Genomic DNA, 24,699 nt, shown 5'->3' on the forward strand with positions numbered 1-24,699 from the left:
CTCAGATCATCTTATCAAGAGTCAGGGGCATATGTTATTTTGCAAGCACTGTACCTTAAATAGTACGTTCAAATCAGTTTTAACTACTGCTAAGGACACTGCTTAACTCAAGACAGAGCAGAAGGATATACAAAATACATATTTTCTTACATATCGGAAAGCATGAACATATGCCCAGACAAAATTTACTGACATTAATCAACTAGTAAGCTCCTTTCAGCATGAGGGACGCAGACTGTCGAAGGTTTGCATGCCTCTTTGGAGTCAGTTTCAAAAGTTTTGCAGGGAAGCAAAAGTTCATAATCTAAACAATTATCCATAGAGAGTGTAAACACCACACTTTTGCAGAAGAGCTCTAGCAACAGCTTCTGTGTCTGGTCACTCTCAAAAAAGCATTTACATGCAGCCATCTGCCTGTGTAACAAGTGATATCAGTGGGCGCCACAGTCATCCGTCCGGTGCAAAAAGGGTGATACTGACTCCAGGCAGAGTCTCTGTGCAGAGATGGGGGCTTTTAGCAGCTGCTGGACACACGCTGTCAACAGGAGCTAGAAGGCGGTTTTTGAAAATGAACACCACCATCTCGGGTCCAGCAGTTCATGGCGCGTGAGGATGCCAGAGGAACAGGAATATTCATCATCACCCAAAACTGTCCTATGGATCACACACGATCTTTAACACGTTTATATACTACCAGTCTGATATATTCCATGGAGGAAAAAAATACTCCAATCTCATGTATTTAAACAATTAATACAATTTTTAGTTCTGTGTTTAAAGATTTTATGGAATTAAGTATTTTTGACAGATACATAACTACTGTAATGCATAAAATGTATCAATTATCAGAGGGAAGGATGATACTCTTAAGAACATAATTACTGCTACAGAACTCTCTCTCAGGAAAGGTCACTATATCTGAACAAGGTCTTTAGCCATAGATATCCTCAAACAGGACTGTCGCAATTCCTCCTCTGAAATAATATCAACTGCTGAAATTTTGATTTTTTGGCATTTGACATCTGAGTGGCTCAGTTTCTGGGTTTAGCAGAGCAGAGCCCAAGTTAATAACCTGCTTGCAGCTGGCCTGCCTCCTCACGGACTCAACTGGGGCCCCGCAGGCGTATCAGCTCCTCGCCACGCGAAAGCAGCCGCGGCAGATGCAGGGCTGTGTCCGGACGCAGCACAGCCCCATCCGTGCAGCACTCGACCCCAGCTAACAGCCACGTCTCCACCACAGACCATTTACGGCAAAGCTGGCAGTTGACTGTTAACGCAATTCCTAAAGGTGAGGCCAACCGAATTAAAGGAAAACTTTTAATAGCAAACAATTGTTTAACCCAAGCACAGCTAACACATCCTGGAAACACACCCCGCTCTTTGTGCTCGCCCTTTTGCCGTCTTTGTTCACCACGTTCCTGCACACACGCGCCGTAGGATGTGTCTGTTCATCTTTTTCTCAGTTATTAACCTCTCTCCCTCGTAACACTCCTCTTTATCCACAGCAGTTATAATTTATGTCATGACTGCATACGATATTTCTGCCATTCCTCTTTATGCACAATTCCTGGCTTATGCACTTCTTTGTCTATTGAACATACAAGGCATCTCTAAGGTTTCCAAATTTAAAAACACTTGTATGGCGAGCCAGAGACCTGCAGAATGGCGCCATGCCTTAACGCCAGTTTTTTTATTATAGCCCTTCAGTTTTCAATATTTCAGTAAGGTCCTTTTTCAGTCATTGACTGTAGTACAGAATAGAGATAATTGTTCAGCAGTCATTCAAGAAATTGAGATCTCAGTGATTTATTCATAAGGTTACACACCGACATGAAACAAGCTTTGTCTAATTCAAGACAACCTTTTTTCTACACATGACCACCTCCCCACCCCACCACCCCTCCAAATTACACAGATTAAGGCTTGACTCAGTAAAACTGTTTTACCCAACCCGTGGTTTACCAGACGCAGGGAGACCAACTGCCAAAAGATTAAAAATAGAATAAACACACAAACATCATTATGGTTGTTCCCATAGGTGGTAAATTATACACATAGTTGAGGACCATCTCCTACAATGGGACACTAAGTCATAACTTCTATTATCATCATTTTTATTAAAATGGTTGCAATTGAAAATGGTAACAAAACAAAAAGCACAATTTTTATCGCCCAGTGCCTGATGGTAGTGGCATACAAGATGGTTTAACATAAAGACTAAGTGTTCCTCAGATGTTTTTTAAGCTTATATGTACTTCATCAAGTGCATTTAATGGATTTTTCCAGACACAGTGCATCCTGTATGTCTGCATAGAACAAACAGGAGGCCCCACTAGTTTTTCAAAGATACTCTAAAAATAAAACGTTAAAGTCAAAACTGAAGGAAGTATCAATGTAAAAAAAAATACAGCTATCATGAAAATAACAATAGCCTTAAAAAATAAATCTGTTCTGTAAAATAGCTTCCATGTCTGCTATTCTTTCTCACTTAGGCTGCTGTGTCACATAAGTCTCCATCACAGTGACGATTAATGGGAGAAGGGCAAATACGAATAGTGGTTTGACAATAAAACTTGCCTGTCAGATTCATCCTGGCTAATGTATGTTGTACAAAGCATTGGTCCCTGCTGGAATTCTGTCACCAAACAAACACAGTAAGTGAGAAAATACTTTCTGGGTTTGGAAAAAGACTGCTCCATGAAGAAAGTAAGAAAACCGAGAGCCATTCAAGGAGAGGCTAAAGAATAAAGGGCCTTTGTTCATCACCAGTTAATAAAGGAATGAAGCAATTTACATGGCAGAAAAGTTCAAACATATATCTAGAGGAAGGTGTGACTAGACGAGGGTGAAGAAAGCTGTAGCAACATACAGATTTGTAACAAATCAGTGTCAATATTTTCATAATTTATTGTAATGTAACTAGAACACTATGGTTAGAGAGTGTCTCCTTAGTGTTGTATTTATATGGAAGAAACTACCAAGTCCTGCTGCTAGGCTAGTTTCAAATAATGGTTGCCATCACCTTATTCCTACCAACCGGCTCATATTTATGAGATTTTTCACACTTACCTTCTGTATTGCAAATAAAATTTATTTTTCATTTTATGTATTATTGGGAGACTGATGAATTTTTTTACTAGCTCATTTTCCACAGGTTATTCAAAGGCATGTATCAGCAGCTCTCTAACTTCCGAAATTGTGTGCCCTCCTTTCCTTTCCCTACACCGCACTGAGGTATCTTCAGAGCACGGAGTGGGACGCCAGAAGCAGAGGGGATTCCCACTGGCCTCTGCAGGCAGGGGGGGGCTGTTTATCTGCCAGCCTTCCCACCCACGGGGACCAACCGAGCGAGGGGGTCCCCAGCCCAGAGAGGCGTAGGGGGAAGACACTGTCGGGTGCCACCTGCACCCAACATCCCCAGCCGCTGCCTCCTCCCACAGCTGGTATAAACTTCTGAAGCTGCTTCTGGTGTCCCTTCCTTCTCCACCTCCAGCTGTATTTTCCGCTCTCTCCCCTAAGAATAACCATTACTTATCTATTTGTGAAAAACGAAAGACGCAACCCCCTCCAACTCTTTCCACATTTGAAAAATTCAGGTTTTATCATATTCATTCATAGTGTATTTCTTATGTCTTGCAAACAGATGTCATCATGGGCCCATCCAACTCCCAAATCCCAAGAAAAGTAATTTTCCAAAGGGGAAAATTAATATTTGCTCTAGCAGCCCAGTGTATCCTTATGAGAATCATTCGAGTCTCATCTGTATATGAATAAATTATAACTGATTAAATAGGCAAGCAACAGTAATAATGTGCTGGCAGGCTGAAACAAAGTTTTCCTGAATTGCTCTCACATACGGATAATGCGCTGTACAGCTGCAATTCTGTTCACCTTTGAACATCCTCACTTTGCTCTATGGGTAGTGGAGCTACTGCCGTGTGAAACCTGTGAGAGACGAAGAATTTCCTTCTGCGCATTTAGCAGCCAAAACAGAATCCAACCCCCATCACATGGGAAGAGATCCCACTGTGGCTGTATCTGTGTATAAAACACCAAGTCCGCTCCCTAGTTTAACAAAATTCTGACAGGAATGACATCTTAAGCCCATCATGTTTTTCAAACATTTTTTACTGACAAAACTGGTAGTTCTTTGATTACGGAACATAAATAATCTCAGTTCTGGCTGAACTCCAAGACATAAGCACTTTCTTCTGCTGTCTCAGCTATTCTCCTGATGTCAAAGACAAATTAAAATAAATTTGAACCATATGGCTAGCCGGCAGATTACTAGCACTCTTGCATCAATGAGGGCAAAGCAATTCATTGTCACCAGTGCAGAAATATCTTAGGCACATGAAAATTTCAAAAGGCTGGAAAAAACGTGTATGAAGCAGCCTTTTGGATTAAAGCCCTATTTTATGACCGGAGGAAACGCTGCTTTTCCGATCCTCTACCACCCATTTGTCTGCTTTTTACATACTCTTAGTGCCATATAAACTATTACGGCAAGAAGGATTAACACCATTCTCCATCTGCTCCATGACTTTCCCATGCAATGTTTCATCAAGGTTAACACCACAGAGCAGCGAAGCCTAATCCATCACGGTAATCCAGGTCAGAACGTCACTTATAAAAGCCAGTTCGCTTCGCAGACTTCATAGAAAACAAAAACTTGGGTAAAGGTCCTATTCCAGAAACTGCTCTGCCTCTGACTCCTACCTCTCCTTCTATCCCACTGCTTCCCAAAAGATATTTTTCTAAGCGTCTCCATACACTACATTTACAAATTTTAAACCCTTAATGATGAAATGCTTCTCCCACATGCTGGAAATCCACATTAAGAAGAAATGCTGTGACATACCAATATACCCTCCCAAAGAAACATGTGGGCTTCAGGGCAGGCAGGTGTTTTCTGAAATAAATTCAAACCTGGAAATCTTGAAGGGAACTGCATACTCAGAAAGGCGTAGTGGAAATTAGACAGGACAAGGACAACGCTGTGGAACTGCAACACGTACCCTATCAGCGTTACACGGCTCCATCCTCCTGGTACCTTCCTCTCCAGTAAAGCCAAAGCTAAATTCACCTCACAGGAGGGGCTCGATGGGAATGCTTGCCTAAGGCTATATTTATTTATGTCACATTTGAAAAGGTTTTTGAAAAATACTAGCTCCCAGACAAGTTTAACATGAATAGGAGAGGTTTTTCATTCGTACTTCAGTTGAACGTTTTGCCTCACTGTCAAGAGCTTTGTCTAAAATCTCACAGAAATGTTAAATTCTTGGGATGCATGCTAAAAGCTGGAATTTTACTGCTGAAATTTCAGTGAAAGCTTTAAGTTTATTTCCTCAGCACCCTCTATCTCCGGAACGCTTTTCTGTGACGTTCATCATACTAGTCCACTTTCTCCATTCTGCAAATATAATCAGCCTGCGGGGAGAAGAGGAGACGCTGAACTGCTCTCTGCCTCACCATTCACCCTAAACGCCGGCTGCTGTTTTGTAGATGATTATTTCTGACCTTGGCGCCAGGCATGAGGAGGAAAAGCCACTACCATGGATCCTCGCAGGAACACCCATGCATAACAACTGTACGTGCCGAACTCTCCTAAGGAGAAGTGTCTCCTTAGGACAGGCAGCCCTTTGTCGCACCTTCTAGGTGGCCTCTGTGAATAGTCGTTTGATATGAACACAACTACCCATTTAGCTGTCCCTGGCTTTGCATTTGCAAACATATTTTGCATATCTCTCATGAACATCTTCAACAAAAAAAACTTTGTTTATATGTTATCTAAGCCAACAGAAAACATCATGTAAGGCAAAAACTGTCCCTCTGCTTGTATAGTGTATGAAATGCACTAATTTATAGGAACAAATGTCCAAAATATAGGAATAGAATTAATTGCACAAATCCTTCTAAAAACCAGTGGGAGCCTGCCTCCTAACCCCTCTTTACATTTTTAAAAACTTCCTCTACAATAGTTGTTATTCCAGATGACAGACAGCAGGCAAGGCCCTGTCATGGCATACCCTGCCCCCTCAGCCCGTACGAGCATTGGAGCGAAGACATCGCAATACATTTCACTGAATTTCTTTGCATTTCTTGTTTTTTACTGCCCAGATGAGCCGATTTATTTTAAGAATCAAAACCGATAATCTCTCAACCTGTTTGCATTTCATAATGCGAGTCAACAAATAACGACACGAATGTACTCCTCATTAAGAAGGAAATTCCAAGCCTGGTTGCAGGCAATAGAAATAATTGCAAGATGCCATGAAAAAAGAATGCCTGCATTTAGCTACACCTTCTAAGTGTTTTCCCATAACAAGGCAACATCACTACTTTAATTCATTTAGATTTCTATCATTAACCAGCAATTAAACACCCAGCTTAAGCTCAAAGCTCAGGTAATGCCTTGTGCTACGGACCTCGCACCAAATAAAACTTTATCTTCCACATAAAGATAATTTAAGAGTAGCTAGACCTTCCTATCAAAAGATTTGGTACCTTCTTCCAAGCTCTGCATGGCCACATAGATGAGGCAATCTCAATATGTTAGCGACTCCAGAATATTGAAAACAGTACTTTTAAGGGCCTATGGCAAGTACTGCAATGGGGATGTAGTTCTATTTTCAAATTTCTTGTTATCTTTAACAGTAAAATCAAAAGATGGCGAGAGCGTTTAGAGACCAAAGGGTTTTCTCAGAACCCTCACTCCCCAGCCACATTCACAATGACCCTAAGGCATCCCATACTCTTAAAGGCAGTACCCTTGTTAGCAGAAGGACAGGCCCTCTGATTATGGCTGGCTGCAGAATCACCCTGCTAATGACAGTGATAAAGTAAATGGCAAGATACAGATAATTGATGGAGGATATCAACTAGAGTGTACGACGGTTCTACCTCCTGTTGATCACCTTGTCAGATGAGCTGGCACTGGAGATTTCACCTGCAGGCAGGTGAAGAGAAGCCCCTGCAATAAAGGCATTACTCTGAAAGTTTCAGCTACGCTACACTGAAGTTGCAACGGCAGAGGAAAGCAGCAGCTCCCCAAAGTATGTTTCTTAAGAGATGCATCTGTGATTAATGCGATGTGGGGAGTTTTTACCAGCACCAAAGTGCAAAAGACAGGACTTGATGAGGTCTTCCCAGGTCTTTCAATTGCATGCAATTCTGCAACTTATATTTGGATATTTTTCTTTATCAGAAAAATAGATCGAGCATTTAGTGGCAGGTACCTCCACCACACCTGAGCTGGAGCGTGGAACCTGGTGTCCCTCAGCACACACCATCACAGGAACTGTCAGGGCATTGTACAGACATCTCCTGAATGGCAATTCCAAAGACAACGTGCCCTAGCTCAACAGGGCAATTTAGAGAAGCTGAAATGGCATTCAGTGTGCTCCTGCCCTGTATTCCACGTACCTCTACGGACAAAGGGAAAAAATATTCTCAGTCCCGACTAATACTGTATATGCATGCTTGGACTGCCACTTGAAGATGAACACCCCTCTTTCTGATACAGAAGAGGGGCCGTGAAATGGGACAAGTATGTGGTTAGTAATATGCTTTGGCATCCACGACAGTAAATCTGCGGTGTGACTAACAGCCCACTGAACCAAACTGAAACAACCTCAATAGACTGAGAAAAGTAAGTAAAAAAGATGGTAGAGATTATATCTGCCAATAGTAATGAAGGCATTCCATCATCATTTGATAAGACATTTAAAAATGTGCAGATGTATATACACACATACCTGACCAAGAAAATGCTACATTTATTTATTTTTTGGTTATGAACCTGGTAACAGTTGTCTATGCTTTACCGACTGTAATTTAATTTCCCGACTCAGAAAAAGATACCTGTAACTTAGGCTAGGGATTTTTTGTTGTGGTTGTTGCTGCTGCTGTCTTGATTTATTTAAATGGATATATTGTTAAAGGAACTCTGTACTTACCCCTGTATCGTAGTCACAACGGATAGCACTTAGGGACACCTCAGTCATGTATTTTCTGCCATCACACTACAGGGTTAATTGTTGAGATCAAAGCTATCCTCGGGTGGTTCTGATCACCTGAATGATCCACAGCAGCTGTGTGCCTCATTTAGCTGGCAGGAGAAACCGACCTTAAGGGTAATGGAGCAGGACAGCTGAAAGGTTCTTGTTTATCTGACCCAATGCATATTGTTTCAAGGGTTGTGTAAATGTACTGAGATGCATCAGCTATTCTAGACAGATTTATACGCAAACTGCTTGCTTGCTGAAGCACTGAAAGAGTTGTAGCTACCAAGTGATTAAAAAAGTTATCTCGTCAGGTCAATTAGAAAGGAAAATAAGACTTAGAGGACCATGTTAGGCTTTTTTTAAAAGCTCAGTTAAAGAATTAACATATAGATCTTGGTGCTGACTACAGGACACCCACAACCTGCACATTTCCAGTCAGTAAAAGAGAGTCTATACTGAACTTCAGATTTACTTATGTGAAAAAGGACCGTAAGGAAGACAGTATCCAGGATCTGACAGTTTCCCACAAAATGGACAAGAAAATGGCAAAACGTGTCAGGAAATGGTTTAGAAAGATAACCTCCATCAAGGAGGTACTGAGGCATGGAACAGAGTCGAGGAATTTGGCCAGCCTTTCTTCTGCACTGGCTCTTTTTAGTCTGTTTGCTGAAAAAGTCTCACAGAGCTCTTCCTTGCCATATGCCCTTGAAAGTACGGATTCAGATATTCAACGCAGGAAAGCTCTTATATTTTGGGAGATGAATATGTTTAAAGAATGAACGAAACACCATTCAATGTACTCTGTTAACAGTTTCGTTATTGTACAACACATCTGCACGTAGAGAGCATCACTTAGTAGCTCTGTAAAACACCCGTATTCGTGACATACGAACATTGACAATTTCCACATATTTTGCTTTGCCAAGACAGGGCCAAGTACCCCAGTAGGATCAGTTAATTTTTTATCACTTCCTAGAACTCAAACTACACTTTTTCAAATCATATTGTTTAAAAAATCTAAAAGTTAAAAAAATAAAAAAAATCTAAGTACATACAAAAAGTACATACTCCCACCCTGGGGAGCATCCAGCATCACACACACAACGGATGTCAACCAACTGATATAAAACACAATGAAAACAAATCCTTTGTGTATAACAATTTCACCAATTGTCCAATTAAAACATTCTTTCCAGAATCGAAGCACATGAAGTCTCAAGAAAATGCAAGAAGACTAAAACAAAATAAAAATCCAATCTCAACAAAAAACCTGGTTTTTCTCGAGCTAGTCAGTTCCCAAGTTAAACACATCTTTCAGCATTTGTCAAGTAACTTTACTCCTTTGCATTTATTTTAAATATAAACATGATTAATTTTTATTGTAAACACAAATTACCTTTTACTATCACACATCATCACTAAGACTCACCGTTTTAGTGCAGAGCTGCTCTTATATATAGCAGATGTGCCTAAGGCTAGCTGAGTGGTTTTTCTAACACCGCTCAACTGGTAGATGGCAATTGTGTAAACATACAAGTAACTGATACGCTTTAGTATTAAAAAAGAAGAAGGAGGTGCAAAATCCCACTTGCAGCATTTTAACAGTAACAAAATTTGACTTTCCCATCGGGTGCAACATCGAGTGTCCTTGGTAAAGTTACAAAATAATGATGCACACTGGAAGAGAGCCTGGATGCAAGATGCAAGTAATCAGGTAGGGATAAAACCACCTTCCCAGTCTATACTTCATCTCAGCAGCAACAGCCTCTCTTTTCTTACCAACAAAAAACCCCACCGTTATCAAGCTCCTACACGTACGCTGCATTACAGTAAGAGCAAAGCAGAATATTAGACACTGAAAGACGTCGCGTTCCAGCGGCACAGAAACTAGTCTCCAAAACTCTTGGCCTCGAGGACCTTGAGATTTGCCCATTCAAATGCAGCACCAACGCCGCCTGTTCAATTATTTTCTTCCCAAACCAGCCTTATATAATATGGGATTATTCTGTACTGATTTCTTCAAATTTAGGCTGCTGCACCTATATTAAAGAAAATACTTCTTAAAAAGCAGTATCAATGCACATGCAAACAACTTACTCTATTTCCGTATCGCCAACGGACATATATATATTTAAAAAATGTAATATGTACAGTTTCTACATATGTGTGTGTGTGAGTGTGTACACAGGTAAACATTTATTACTCTGGCCACAAATATCTCAGTTATACAGATCATTAATCATAACGCTGAAACGCTATAGTTTCCCTCACAGATTTTATTAAAAAACTAAATTATTTATTGTGTCAACTACAATCAAAGCTTATTGTTACATGCATCTATTACAACTTCCAAGTTTGTCCCCTAAATTATGAGCCGCCTTTGTATTATCTGTGTATTCACAATAAAATTTGCTGTCTCCTATGTGGGTGGCAATGACTGTTGGATGTAAAAGGACTGCTTTCAGTCCATGATGAATAATCAGCCAAGTCCTTAAACAGATGCAAAAGTTAAAAGATTAGCCTGCAGATAATATTGTCACCAAGTTATTTCTTAATACTATCAAAGAGATTTATTTACTGGATCACTTACTCCTTTGTGGCATTTCAATAAAATAGGTTCCCTACTAGTACTGCATCTTAAATTATAATATACCACATCCAGATTGTCCCATGTAAACACATTTGAGGAGTTGTGCCTGTGTCACCCTTTGCACAGGAGTGTTCCATAGCAGAACAAAGAGGATTCGGACACTCACATCCAAACCCTAGCTCAAACTGCCTAGCAGCATTTGGTAGATGAATCAGTTATAAGAACATTCATATCGCATGGGCAAACATGATTTCTAGGCACAATCTAAACCAGATAGTTATAAGGATCGCATTGGGTACGGGCAGTGATGAGGAGCCTCACCTACTCCTTGGCCCACAGTCTTAAGAAAACAGCCTTATAGCCACTAACTCCCGTGGGGAGATCTATATACAAAACAGCTGAAGGAGGCAAACCTCTGCTTTAAAAACACACAGTTCACTATTAAAAACATATAACCACCTAAACCAAATATCATAAACTACAAATATAGACTGTAAATTCATTCTTCCTAGATATATACGCTGCACATATAGCTTTGCTAACTTAAAATCAAATTCTTGTCTTTACACAAAACCATTGCCTAGTACAGAGATACCCTTCCCTACGTGAAGAATAGAAACTATTGCAATAATGTGTCCCATACACAATGTTCCTCAATTCCAAATAGAAGAAAGCTTATTATTTTACTTGGAAAACAACCCTCAACAATACAATACTGCAGATAGCTGTCAGCTGCACTGTACTTATCTAAGGAAAATAAACAAACTTACCTAAAGCACCTTCCCTACAGTACCTGTTTGAAATACCTTAAGCACAACTCCCAACACTGACTACAAACAGCTACATAATTCAAACGGCAAATAGGTAGGAACTTCCAAGTGATGTTGAATTTTTACAATGACAAATAGTTTTATACAGTTTGCTAAGTCACTACGAGGAAGTCACAAAGTGAACACCTCAGAGAGTCCATTTTATCGGCTGTTCAATTTAAAATCATCATCTTTATCTAACCATAAAATTTATTTTATTTTGAGGAACAGGAAGAATTCTTTAGATACACTGCTTTAGTACTTACGGGTAAAATGATTAGAAGTGGATGGATTGACACTATCACCACTGTCAGCACTTTCACTGCTAGAAATGTCATCATCTGATTCCCGCACAGAGGAACAAGGTGAGGAGCCATCAACTTCTTCAAACTTCCTCTTTAAAATTCCACTCATCGCTGCAATGCTGTCACATGCACCTGTAACGGGAACAGAGGCAATGAGGCACTGAAACATCCAACTGCAGAATATGCAGTCATAATCTCCAAAGTAATTTTTACTTAGAAGTACCAGTAAGTTGCCACTTCTAGTCTTAAATAACCATTTAGTATGAAATTAGATACAATTAATTAGGAGACAGTGAAGCCACAGGAAAGCAAAACGACATCAAAAGTCATACCCTAACTTGTCATGTATGGAGATTGTTATTTTGCTATAATAATGTGTAACAGATTGCTTTGAGGGAGTGTTTTTCCCATTTTGATGTCAATAGAACCCAAATCAGGGTTCTATTATGTCTATTATGTTCTATTATGTTCTAGCTTATGTCGTGAAATTTCAAACAAGGAAAAAATGGGAGTTTCTTTTCAAACACCCTCTCTTGGTCCCTCCCTTGGCTGCCATGGGAAGAAGAAATGTTCACAATCAGGGATGAAATTAAATAAGAAGAAATCATTCTGAACACTACAGTTCCCATCACCAAACATACGTGATCTAATTAGTGTCAACATCACCCCTATAAGAAATCCATCTGATAATTCCCACATTACAGACAGATAAAAGACAATGAAGTCACAAAGACTGTATAACAATTTAGTGCTCAATAAATGCCTGGAATTCAGAAATTCCCCACTCCAGTCAGAGACACCGATTGCCTACAGAACTCTCACCTTCCCACATTAAGAAATGAGATGCCTAATATACTCCTGAGGTTGAGCAGAAGATTATAAAGCAAAGTATTCAAGCAGAAATTTAGCAGCAGAGGTAGAATTATAACATAAATTGCACTTAATTAAGGAGAAAGTGTACCCTTAACTAACTAAGGAGAGATCAAGGACAGCTGGAGCTTGCTCAGAGGACACGCAGCTGCCACCATGCCGCCCGCAGCACTGCAGAGGCAAGCAGTGCTGATACTTATCCAGGCAAAAAGTTTGTCTGGGATTGATGACGTGCTCAACTCACCAAGTAGGACACACAACCTACCGCTACAGACTTACCACAGGATTCTGACAAATCCCACTGAAAGCAAGAAAAGAAAAAAAAATTGCATTCCTCACCGAAACAGAACTTTTTACATCCCTGCAGCTACCTTTAGGACTCATTAATTTCAAGCCATCTGTGATCCGCTCCATCCAGGAAGTTGGACTAGAAAACCTTCAGAGCCCGCTTCCAACCAACAATTCTATGGTTATATGTTTTAGAAAAAATAAACCTGTCAGGAAGCTAACATATGCTGGGCTAAATGACTACCAGTAAGTGAGATGAGGTTAAGGCAGAGACTCCAATACTGACCATACTGTTTTAACAATTAGCACCTTTCAGGGTTTTGGCCCAGGCCACCTCACACTCTCCTGGATAACGCAGGATGAAGCAGGTGCCAGAACCATTCCCAGCAGGCAGGCTGGATGAGGGCAGCTGGGTTTTGGCAGAGGGCTGACAGCTTAGCTACTGTGGACAAGCCAGAGAATGCTGTCCTTAGCCTGCACCTTTTTTATCTTTTTAATTAACATAGAGGTAGTCTCAGTGATGTAGCTGCTATGTTCCGACCCTGTAAGCACAACACTTCAGCTGATCCTCTGGTACCTTTGCTCACACTTCGTCTAGTACCAAGTAGTTTCAATGTTTCCTACGCGTCCAAGCCCCAACACCTGTTTCCTTCATGGAAAAAACAAAGTGACCGAGTGAAGAGGTTTGCAACCAACTTTTGGCCTGATATGAAGCTAGAAAAGGATAAGGTATCTGAGAGCTACCCAAAAAAAATTGCTGAAAAAGCATTTTACATTGTCTGCCAACTCCTAAGCACAGCAGGAGGGAGTTATGGGCAGGTTTAAGGTTGCCTTGGTAAGTCAAAACTAGAAATTACAGATACGTTATACAACATTTTTATGATATTATTTAATTACAAGAACTAGAATGGAAGTTTTATAATAAGGGAGTTCATTCATCTCTTAGGAAGCAAAAGCTCTGAGAGGCACATACATGACTGCCCCAAGTTTAATATCCTGTCTCCAGCAGTAGTCAGTATTTAACGCTTCAGCGGAAAGCAATGGGATGAGAAATCCAGCCACAACCACTGCAGATACATGGCTCTGCTTCCTCATCCTTGCAGTCAATTTCCCCTAAGCATAAGGCTGAAATGTTGCTGTACGACAGTGCACAGCCTCCTATAAATTCATTTGACTTGCTCTCCTGAGGCAACAAGCTTCATTTTAGTTTATTGGGGGGAAAAAAACACAACAAAACACATCTCCCAAAACTATAGCCACAGACCCTTCAAAATCACAGCAGTTTCAGTCTTTATGGTATTTTGGACAGTAAACAGCAGCAGAAGCACGCCAGTGTCTAGCGGCATGCTACACTAGATAGAACTCCACATGTACAGGTACTCCCCGCAAAGTGGAAATAGCTGAAGAGAAGTCACTGAGGTCTTCTTGCTGTTGTATAGTGATATTTCCGTTTCAACCCCCAATAGCGATTCTATTACAAGGGAGGTGCAATGCATCTGCTGATCCTGTATGGAATTAGGAAATGCCTGTATACTTTGGGGGGGTGTGTGCAGGGAGGGAATGGCGATGGAGACGCAAATGGAACTGCAGCATCGACTTACTCATCCCAAAGCTGAGGAGTCTGTCCCACTGCTGCAGTTGCCGGAAAGCACCCGGCGTGTTACTGCCTGAGCTCTCAATCTCACAGCTGTGCAACCCCCCACAGCTGCCTCTGGGGAAGTCCCCAAAACCTCTTGTTGACACTGTTCCACTTCTAATGTGGTAACTAAAGTGTTCATCAGCCAGAACAAGGAAGAGAAAGTAGGCAAAAAACTGTGCAAGTCTGGAAACACTTGTGCACTCGGTTACCGCTCAAACAGATTCTTCCCAATTCTGAGCTAATGATTCCCAGAACAAGACGTGGATTCCCATCAGAAGGTACCCAACTCTTGACAGTAACGTACAGGTACTGATACAGTCCTGTTGAGTCTGCTCTGGGAACTGGTGCCAGATTCCCTAGGGCTACAAAACCAAAGCAGGGGGGTGATGTGCGATCTCGACAGGTACACATTGCCACGCAACACAGTACGGCCACCATCAGCCACAGCTACACATGCTCAGTCTACCCCCTGCAAGGGCACAGGGGCATACAAACGGTTGATCACTGACTGTTGACTGAGAAACAGCTCCCTTCAATTGAGGAAACAGTAACTTTTAAATGACTCCAATGACCTTGTCTTTGACCGATCCTCAGATCAAAACCCTTTTCCTAGAAGGCTCTTGCCCACCTGTCACCAAACTGTCTTCTTCAAAGGCATGTGAGCTTTTTCAGGGTCTCACTTTCTCACTTTGAAGTTCCCCTAGCATAAAGGCTGCTTCTGCACATACCCAGAAGTTACAGAGATTTGAGATGCCTGAATAACTTCATATCCAGGTCTCCCCGGGAGCCTGAAACTTGGTGTTCTTCCAAGAAAGGTGTCTAAGAACAAAAGGAAAACAGACTACGAGTGCAGAGCGTGTTGAGAAGGAAAAGGGCCAGAAAGGCCGGGCCAGGCTCAAACCCATGAGTGATGATGTACCTGAGCGCTGGTAAATACAGTACAGCACTTGGCACGCTAACCATGCACACTCTCTTTGGACTATGAATCTTGGCATTATTTTCTATACAGTGAAATGGTCTCCACCTAAGCAGAGGACTAAGGTGCTCTCTGCTAAGCTGTAGCTTAGAGGCTGCAATTACTGAATGACAGATTCAGCTCTCCAGCATCCTGGTGAGTTCCTTAGCTGTTAAAAATACTGTGTAAATTACAAGAAGCCCATTCAGCAGCAGATCTTTAGAAGAAAGATGTTTTTAAGAGGAAGAGCGACCTATGCTCTGTTCTTGAAAGAGAAGGTTTACGCGCCTGCCTTCAGGAGTGGGCACTGGACTGTGAAGCACAGGGAGCTTTGATAGCAAACAGCTGAGCTGTGGTTCCACGCTGAAGGGTAACTGCCCAGATGCTGGGGATTAAAACATTTAACTCTCAAGCATCTAACCTCTAATTGCCTTCCTTCTTATTTCATTAAGGGGATCTGACTTAGGGATTAATCCTGCAACCTTACTCAGATGTAAAACACCTGCAGCCCTCAACAACCACGGCCAACCCTGAAGAGATTAAAAAAAGAAGTAGTAGAACTAGTTCAGCTCAAAGCGAGTCGTGGGAAGGATGGGGTATTTTACAACCACCTCGACACTGGTAGGGAACACATGCTCCTCCCCACAGTATGCTACTGGACCTCTGCATCAGTGAATGAGCTCTGCTGGCACTGTAATTTTGCCTTGTTTTCAAACACAATGATCAATTCTAAAACACTTTAAAAGGAAATATTTGAAAAACAAAGCTGATGTATTAAATAATAGAACCTCTGGGGGAATGACAGCTTGGCCTGTTGATTTTCAAAATTCTTTTTCTGAACATTGATCCCTCTCCCCTTCAACAAAAGGCAATTGAATTCCTTGAATTTATCTTCTGGCCACCTTAAAGTCAACTCGTCTCTCCTAACGCCCTTAATTATATCTTTAAAACATTAAGTTTCCATATCACAGCTAAAATAATGTCAAGATTACAATTTAAATATTTAGACAGGACTTCCTATAAGGAAATATACCTTATACTACACAATGCTTGCTTAAACTGAGAAAGCATTAACGCTTGGAATTAGAGTGACACAGTATTTAGTTGTAGCCTACACACTTCCTTCCAAACATATTTCCAGCCATTATGACTTCAAACGCCGAGGAAGTGAAGTGTAAGTGTCAACAATGAGACTGCCAAGGGGATGGTCAAAAGAAATGGCTACAACAATTTAAATGGCTAAATAAATATAGGCTAAAAGTCAAGTCAAGGGTAAAGATATAAATTCATACTGCCTCTGGCAGGAATCAATTATGCTGGCTATTATGACCTCTAAATATGTTCTTCTGGAAAGGGGAACATGAAGAGCTTGCTCTTATTCTCCCACTTTTTGCCCATTTTCTCTCATCTCATTTGCAAGTTTCATACGTACCTTCACGTACGTTTAAACTTGCAAAAATATTTAAAAAGTGAAAAGGGACAAACTGTTTTATCTGTGTTAAAAAATAATAATAATGAAAAGAAATCTTGCAACTACAGTGGCTGAAAAGCATTCTCACTCCCGAGAACTTTAAGGAAAAGACTTGAAATCTTTAGTGGAGACAGCTCTCAAATGTCAAAGATGTGCCTGAACTGACAGTAAGGACTGAGTAACAGCGCAATGGAAGAGGTAAATTTGGAAAGAAAAAAAAAGATGAGAAGGGACCGAAGGCTTAAGTAAAAGGTTGCAAAAACCCCTCCTTTCCTACAGAAGTTGGACTCCGATCCAAAAAGTTCAAGTTTCCTTCACTGTTTAAGAGAAATATAAATGAAATAGCAAAGCCATGCACTGTCATGATCGCTAGAAGCAAGTTATAAAGGCAAAGGTAAACAAAGCAGATATAAAAAAATATGGTGGTCCTCGAAGTTGAGTGTTGTCATGCAGCAGGTATTCATCTGTGCTATGTATCTGAACATACAGCTAAGGATTTGCATTAGCTCCGCTCACTTTGAACAAGCAGCACAATCAGCAGAAGCAGATCAGTTGTACTAATACGCCCAGCTTCTCAGCAGAACTGATTTGTGAAGCGGAACACTGCCCTAATACAGTTACCATTTGCAGTAGTCTTGTGAAAGGTATTCTTAGCTCCAACAGCCATCCCTGAAGTGTAAATATACATTGTTTTGGATATCAAAATAAATACATGGTAAAGGGTCATATGATTGCAAAAATTATGCTATTTGCCAATTATTCATTGCTTAGTTCTGCAAATTTTGTTGCTCTACTTACATACGTTTTCTTTTGTCACACGCTGGTAAAACTGAATTGTGCATACATGTTTAATATGCCTTAACAAATATTGTTAATAAGAATTCATCATATAGGCAGCATGAAAAAATGGTCTTAGCTTATTATGCACCAAATCCTGAGATATTAAAGCACTGGCTGTGCACAGCCAGCAGCCATTTGCGTTTTCGTATTGCTGCAGCGTTATACAATAGGCATGCTCAGCACGTTCCCTAATGGAGACTGTTTCAACTTTCCTCTCCTGAACTCAGCGTTCAAATTCCAGCTTGGCGGATGATTTTGTCCAACCCGATCCCTTTGTCTTACCACATCCACCCAAGAAAAGGCACAGCTGCAGGAATACCTTCTCCTGTGCCGGTGCATGCACGGACACAGATCTGGGAGCTCCAGGAACCTCCAGATTTTCAGTGCGGGAGAACACGGAAACTGCTGTGGAGCCCCTTGTACTACAATGGTCAGATTCATGTTCTTCCAACTTCAATAACAAGTCATTTAAAGCTTACGGTGTGAGCTTGGTTCTTTGCATCTCACAACTTACAAGCAACCAATCGAAAGATTTGGGTTTGATGGGCTTTTCATTTTTTCCTTTTTCTTTTCTCTTTTTTTAAACACCAAAACCATAAAAATCTCCCATAACGTCTTGGTTTTATCTTTGTAATAAATGTTAAAATTAGAAAGAACATCACTAACCCAATTCTCTAATACCCTCATTACAGGGCTGTGTGCGTTTTTAAGATATCGAATAAATATTTGGCACAGCTATTAGTAGCAACTTCGTGATAGACCAACATCTCTGGTAGCCCAAAACACTTCCTGAAGAGGTTACTCTGTGGATTTTTTCTACTGGGAAGCTGAAAGATAATAGTAGAAACTAAAAAGCCGCTCATAAATACCAGAAAACATACTATTTTCTTTAGCAGAAATATTTGAGGAAGACTGTATGAAACAGGCCCCTAGAAACAAAAACCATTTTGGTCAGCAGGAGCCAACATTCAATTGCCACCAATGAAATGAATATAGCTCCATGACACGAGAGTAAAATCATGACTTCATTCAAGGCTTGGCCTCAAATGAAGCCAAAATTAGTAAAAAGATGTTTAAGTGCATGTTTCTCCCTGGAGAATAGAGTCAATAAAACTATTCGTGCTGGAAAATATAAATTATTAATATCTACTGGAAGGCTGTGATGTTTTGAAACTACTATCTTCAAAAATAGCTTTATGGCTGTAATAATTCAAGCTTTCCATCTAAATCAAGGACAATGCACAACTAACATATAATGTTACAATCTGCAGGTTTAATGCACACCCAGACAGTCCTAAGTAGGCCCACAAAAAATGATACTCAAAAATAAAAGACGTGAAATTAATATTTGTTTCTATTATTTGCTTTTTGACGTTTCACCATACACGGTGTATCTATTCAACCAGGAAAACCAATATGTTTATTTAAGAAACCCTGAAAATTTTTAGCAATAACAGTATTTCAACAATAAACACTGATGGGGGAAATTCACCCAAAACTCCCCAAACCCTAACATGCACAACAATGCGGGAAATAGTGAATTTATACAATACAACAACTGATAAGATTCCTCCTGCCAGTGACACATAAGTAGAGCATTGTCAATTCACCTTCTCCTCTATGAACAGCACAAGGTAAAAATAAGCTACTCTGTTAACTGCTAGAAAATACAAGTAGAATTTCATTTCAAGTATACAAAAAAAAAAAAATTTGAGAAACGAACGGAAATTGCTTCTTTATAGATTCGCGTCTTCTGGATGGGATTACCTGAGGCACAGGAGGGGGTCTGGTTCACTGATGGTCTTCCCCAGGGTTGTGGTGTTTAATGCATTCCTCTATGTGGTTACTTTGATAATCGGGGATTTAGTCTTTGTGCAAATTTTTTTTTTCACTGCTTTGAACTAACAGTCTCTCTCTTTTTCCATCTCACCCCCCATTTGCACAATACTTGAAGAAGATCTACTACTTCTCTTTCAAGCTCAGATGAAATAAGGCAACAGGTTAAAAAAACATAAAAAGGTAAATATGTTAGACATATCGGACAATATGACAGGCATTGAGAAAGCATAACTGCATAAGCCTAATTTCCTTAAGAAATCAGTCAAAAAGATCAGCTATACTACGATTTCGAATTCCCAAATTTAGTGACCACAGCATCCCAGAATGAAACGGTTGATTTTTATGAGAGGGACAACACATGTATACTAAAACATTTCTCTGTAAGCCAGTAATTGTCTCAGTAATTTCAATAAGTAACAACCTAAAAAGGGAGGATTTTTAAAGTGCGTCTTCAATTACAGCCAATCTTTCCAATAGTAACTTCATACTTTTGGCCAGCAAGAATTACACATAGGTCTTTCCCGACCTGTGCATGTGTACCTTCGTTTACTTGACACAAAGGCACACGAAGGAAGGGTATATGCTGTTATCACAACATGAATGTGTAAAGCTACAGACCACAATAAGCCTGACTATTCTATGATTCTCTGACCTAAAATTAGATCCCAATTGCGTTAAAATTGAACGTTGACTTCTCTTTTTTTAATACTGAAGAAAATCTGGAGTTTATGGCCGTAGTGACTTAGCATCATAATAAACATGTCTAAAATCCCTTTCAGTTCACTTTATAATTCAAAGCTGAAAACTCTTCCAGAAGGCTGACAGAAGAGCTGCGGGTCTAATAACAAGTATGTACCCATCCAATTCCCAAGGCACTCTTGTCACCGAGACAGTGATGAATAGAAACTAAGCAGCCAGCCCATTCCCATAGCATTGCCTGACTTGTAAGCACCTTATGACCATTCACTGACATCTCAGCCAGAGGACTCTGCTGGGACAAAATTAATTATCTGGCCTATGCTCTCCTAAAAAGCACTGCTGGGAAGGTATGTGGCTTACACTTTCAACCCGAGGGTTTTTTTTTTATTTGATATATTTTATGATATTTTGCTTTAGCAGCATTCTGATTATCCTGTATTTTCCAGGGGAGCTGAGATGAGAAGGTTAATACTCCGCAATTTTCACTTTTCCGTTTTTTTATTAAAAGATGTTTGTTTAGAAATAAAAGTGTGTGAGGAGGGCATAATGGTAAACAACTGAGTGACTTAATTGAAAGCTACAAAGTTAAACCTTGAGCTACTCTGAAAGCGAACGGTTCAATAAAGACTCTGGTACTACAAGAGAGCAAAACAATGGCAGCTCTGCAAGCGCTCCAAGTGCCCCCGGAGTCATGGGGTTTCCCTCCCCCCCAGCAAAATACTTGAAGACAAAAACGTTTGCTTGAGAATAGCCTGCTCAGCTGTCGCAGTTCATGCTGGAAGTTCATCCTGTCATTTGTTGTCCACACTAAAAACAATTAACAAATACATTTTGTGGCTTTTAACATTTTTTTTGTATATCCTTTCACCCCCGCACAAATGACATTTAGTAGAGATCACCATCGCTTAGGAAGTACAACTGAAAACCTCTACAATCCAGCTTACTTTTTTAACATATTCATGCTAATGCAACACATTAAAAGGAGGCTTTGCTCAATTACAATAAAGAACAGATTTAAAATCACTGGGAAGTTTGTTATCAAATTCAGATCCCTATTCAAAAAAACCCAGCCTCCTCCTGAAGCCACGGCAATGCCAACCTGTCATCCTCCCAGAAGCACCAGCCAGCTGCTCCTCAGGTGGGAGATGCCCACGGGCGCCGGAGGAGCCCCGGCCCCCACTCAGAGGCCGCCCGGGGAGGTGGGTTTGAAGGAGCAGCTGCCTTCCCCCGGCTGCGACCCCCAGCAGGGAGACGTAAGTCCCGGTGCTGGTCAGCCTGTCCTGCCCAGCTCATGTGGTCATGCCACAGCGGTTGCAGAGACACCACAGCAGCTCCTGCTGCTTTCAGCAGACGGGACTTTCATTGCAGGGGGCTACAGGTGGCCCCTTAGCTAGCTTTGGACCAGCTAGCCCAGGTACTGACACCAGAACAGCTGCAGCAGCACAGAGCTCAGCACAGACCCATTTATCCCGATTTGCAGCACGGATGAAAAACGTGAGTTACTTCTAGGCATGCACGGAAATAATTTGCCAGTTTGAAATAAATAAATGTAACATGACCCCAAATTGCTCTCGCTACCCTCAAAGGGGCAGCACGCTAATGAAAGCTACAATTACATGGAGGCTTATTTACTCTGCGGCCTTACCCTACAGAACAGCATCACTTGATTGCATTTCCTCATCAAAATCCAAGGACTACACGGGATGGTGAAGCTACCATCGGTAAATGATGTTCTAGTTCCTGCCCACATCCCTCAGAAAGACTGATGAGGGTCAGGCTCCATACCATGTAGCCCATATTTACTACTTCACACTAGACAATAAAATAAATATGCAAATCCCTGTTGCTCATGAAAGAGCAGGATACTAACCATCCCCAAATTGAATCAGGACATCAAGTTAAATATTTCATGAAATGATTTATGAAGTAGTTACTAAAAGCCATCTATCTTTTCATCAGAAAGCCTAAATGCAAGTGGTCCGATACATTTTGATGTTATGTTTTAAGAAGAATCATTACTTATATTTTTGCATCTAAACGTACAAAACCATGAAAAACTCAAGCAGCTCCTCTTCCTTTTATCCCTAATTTAGCTTTCAGAGAACTTACATATCGAGCGGATTTTCCACTAAATTTTTATGGTGATAGACATTTATGTTTCTTTTGCCATTTTCACTATTTCATTGTGGAAAAAAAAAGATATGAAGTGATGGAGAACTGAAGCAGAGATCCTAAAAATGCAAACCTTCTTGGAGGGTGGGGGATAAGGCTAGAGGAAGGGGAGTCGTTGGAAAGAATTATATGCAAATCTGAAAGAGGAAAAAGCCCACAGTTTTCCATATTACTTTTTTTTAGCAATTATTCACAACTCCAATTTATCACAGATTTCATTAGAATACTGTATCCATCTTTGTAGAGAGATGGAGAAATTAAAGCCATGCTATTTATCGCAGAGCTATTTTAACCTAGAAAATATTTTTTGCTTGTATGCATTTGTAGATGAATCATATCTGCCTTTTATCTACATTCAATCATTTTTTCAGGGTCAAAAAAACCCTACAAAAGAGCAACGAAGCAATAGTGATCAAAACTCACCAGCAGGACTTCAAACAGCATCAACATTTTAAAGATGCGATGGTGTTTGGTGATGTTTTACTGAGGGAATGGCATGCTTATAATTCAGTTTTTCGCAGCATCATAACTGGTTCAGAGCAAGGACAAAGACAGATACTGACAGATGACATGTGAATTTATCTTCCAGACAGCTTTACCAATCTTGTATGAGATTATACCTGTCTTGCTTCAGCCTGACCTTCCATCTGCTTGTTCAGGGGGAAAAAACACCCTGAACTTCAAGTTTCAGTTACTAGAAGTACCTTTTAAGATCATGCGAGAGTTTTAGATGGCAGAATCATCTGTTGCTATTTCAGGGAAAATATTTAAGCTCTAGAATAAATTTCCAAACATTTGCCTTTACGTACCCTAAACCATGACTTACACGTCTTCAGTTAATATTAACTTTAACTTTATTATTCAACTATCACATCTGTCCAAATCACTGTGTTTTTCAACAAATGCAAATTCCTCTTTCCGATAAACAAATGTGACCAAAAATCTAAGACACACAACAAACATTGTGCATGCTCAAACCAAAACATCACATGTCAGACTCAGGCTTCTGAGATCTGGAAGTAAATTAAGGCTAGTAGAATTAACACTAAACTTCAATAATACAGGAGATCAGAATCGTGTCTCTGTCTCCAAAATGTCTGATGCATGCAGAAGGATTTGGTTTTATTTACGATGCTTGAAGGAGCTCAACATGCAGCATTCAAATTGCAGCACCAAGTGCTTATATAAACCATAGTTTCAATGGAGTTTACATGGGGAAAAAAGTGTATTTCAGAATTACCATAACTTGTCAGCAACACCAAACACCTGTTTGCTTCAGGAATTCTTTGGATTTCTTCTTTAAAGTTCTTCAAATGACTTAATACTGAGTGCATTTTATAACACGAAGATCCTGATCCACGTTTACATTTTGTTTCCTGCATGGAAAAGGCAGGAATCAAAGTTTTGATTCCATTATAACAGTGGGAATAGTGTTCCACAGGGATGTTGCTATTGTTGTTTCAGTGCACACTGTATGTACCTACTGGAAGTACCTAACTGCCTCATAAATCTAAACTTAAAATCCTCTGTATTCATTTTAGACAAATATAGCAAGTATATGATAATTGCACAACAATATGCCATTTAAATTAGCATAGAGTGACAAGTTCAGCATATTCCATCCAATCTGATGGTAAATACCCGAAGCGTTACTATGATTTTACCAGTGCTCTCCATTTAAACAAATCTCTGGTTGCATATGAGCAGTACGAAGAAACAAATACTTTAACACATCCTTTTGAAAGCTAATGTCTAAAACGTGAACAAGCCTGTTTTCAGAGACATAGCAAGCTACAGCTGGGGTTTTACGTAGAATTACTTTTTATATGAGAAATGTTTTAATAGAGTGATTGCAAAGCACCTTCCCTCGGTTTTACTGATATTGATAACTGGAAAATTCCCCACTTAAAGACACAACGGATTTCTGAATCTAACCAGCCCCCCGCCAAAGCGGAGCCACGCATCGCCATTTATGTGCACGGGCAGCTCTTGTTCCGCGCAGCACCCGGCACGGAGCCGCCCCCCCGCAGGAGCCCGAGCGCGGTCCGCCCGCGGCGTTCCGCCGCCGTTCGCGCCGAGGAAGGAGGCGAAGCGGACGGACTCCCGCCGGGGCCGGGGCCCCGCACAAACCCCGCGCCCCTGCCGCGCCCGCCCCGTCCTGTGCACGGCCCCGCCCCCGCCGCAGGGCATGCCGGGCACCGCGCGGCCGGGGCCGT

The 24,699-nt window shown here is 40.8% G+C and overlaps 1 protein-coding gene across 7 annotated transcripts in view; it reads right to left on the minus strand.

Moving 5' to 3' along the window:
* CSRNP3 (cysteine and serine rich nuclear protein 3) overlaps positions 1-24,699 on the minus strand; it is a 106,988-nt gene that overhangs the window by 15,389 nt on the left and 66,900 nt on the right. For all 7 annotated transcript variants that reach the window (XM_074593593.1, XM_074593599.1, XM_074593600.1 and 4 more), the window contains one exon: positions 11,672-11,842. In XM_074593593.1, coding sequence (XP_074449694.1) covers positions 11,672-11,842 — 171 coding nt within the window. The remainder of the gene's footprint in view (positions 1-11,671; positions 11,843-24,699) is intronic.

This window comes from Larus michahellis, chromosome 7, assembly GCF_964199755.1.
Source record: "Larus michahellis chromosome 7, bLarMic1.1, whole genome shotgun sequence".
NCBI lineage: Eukaryota > Metazoa > Chordata > Aves > Charadriiformes > Laridae > Larus > Larus michahellis.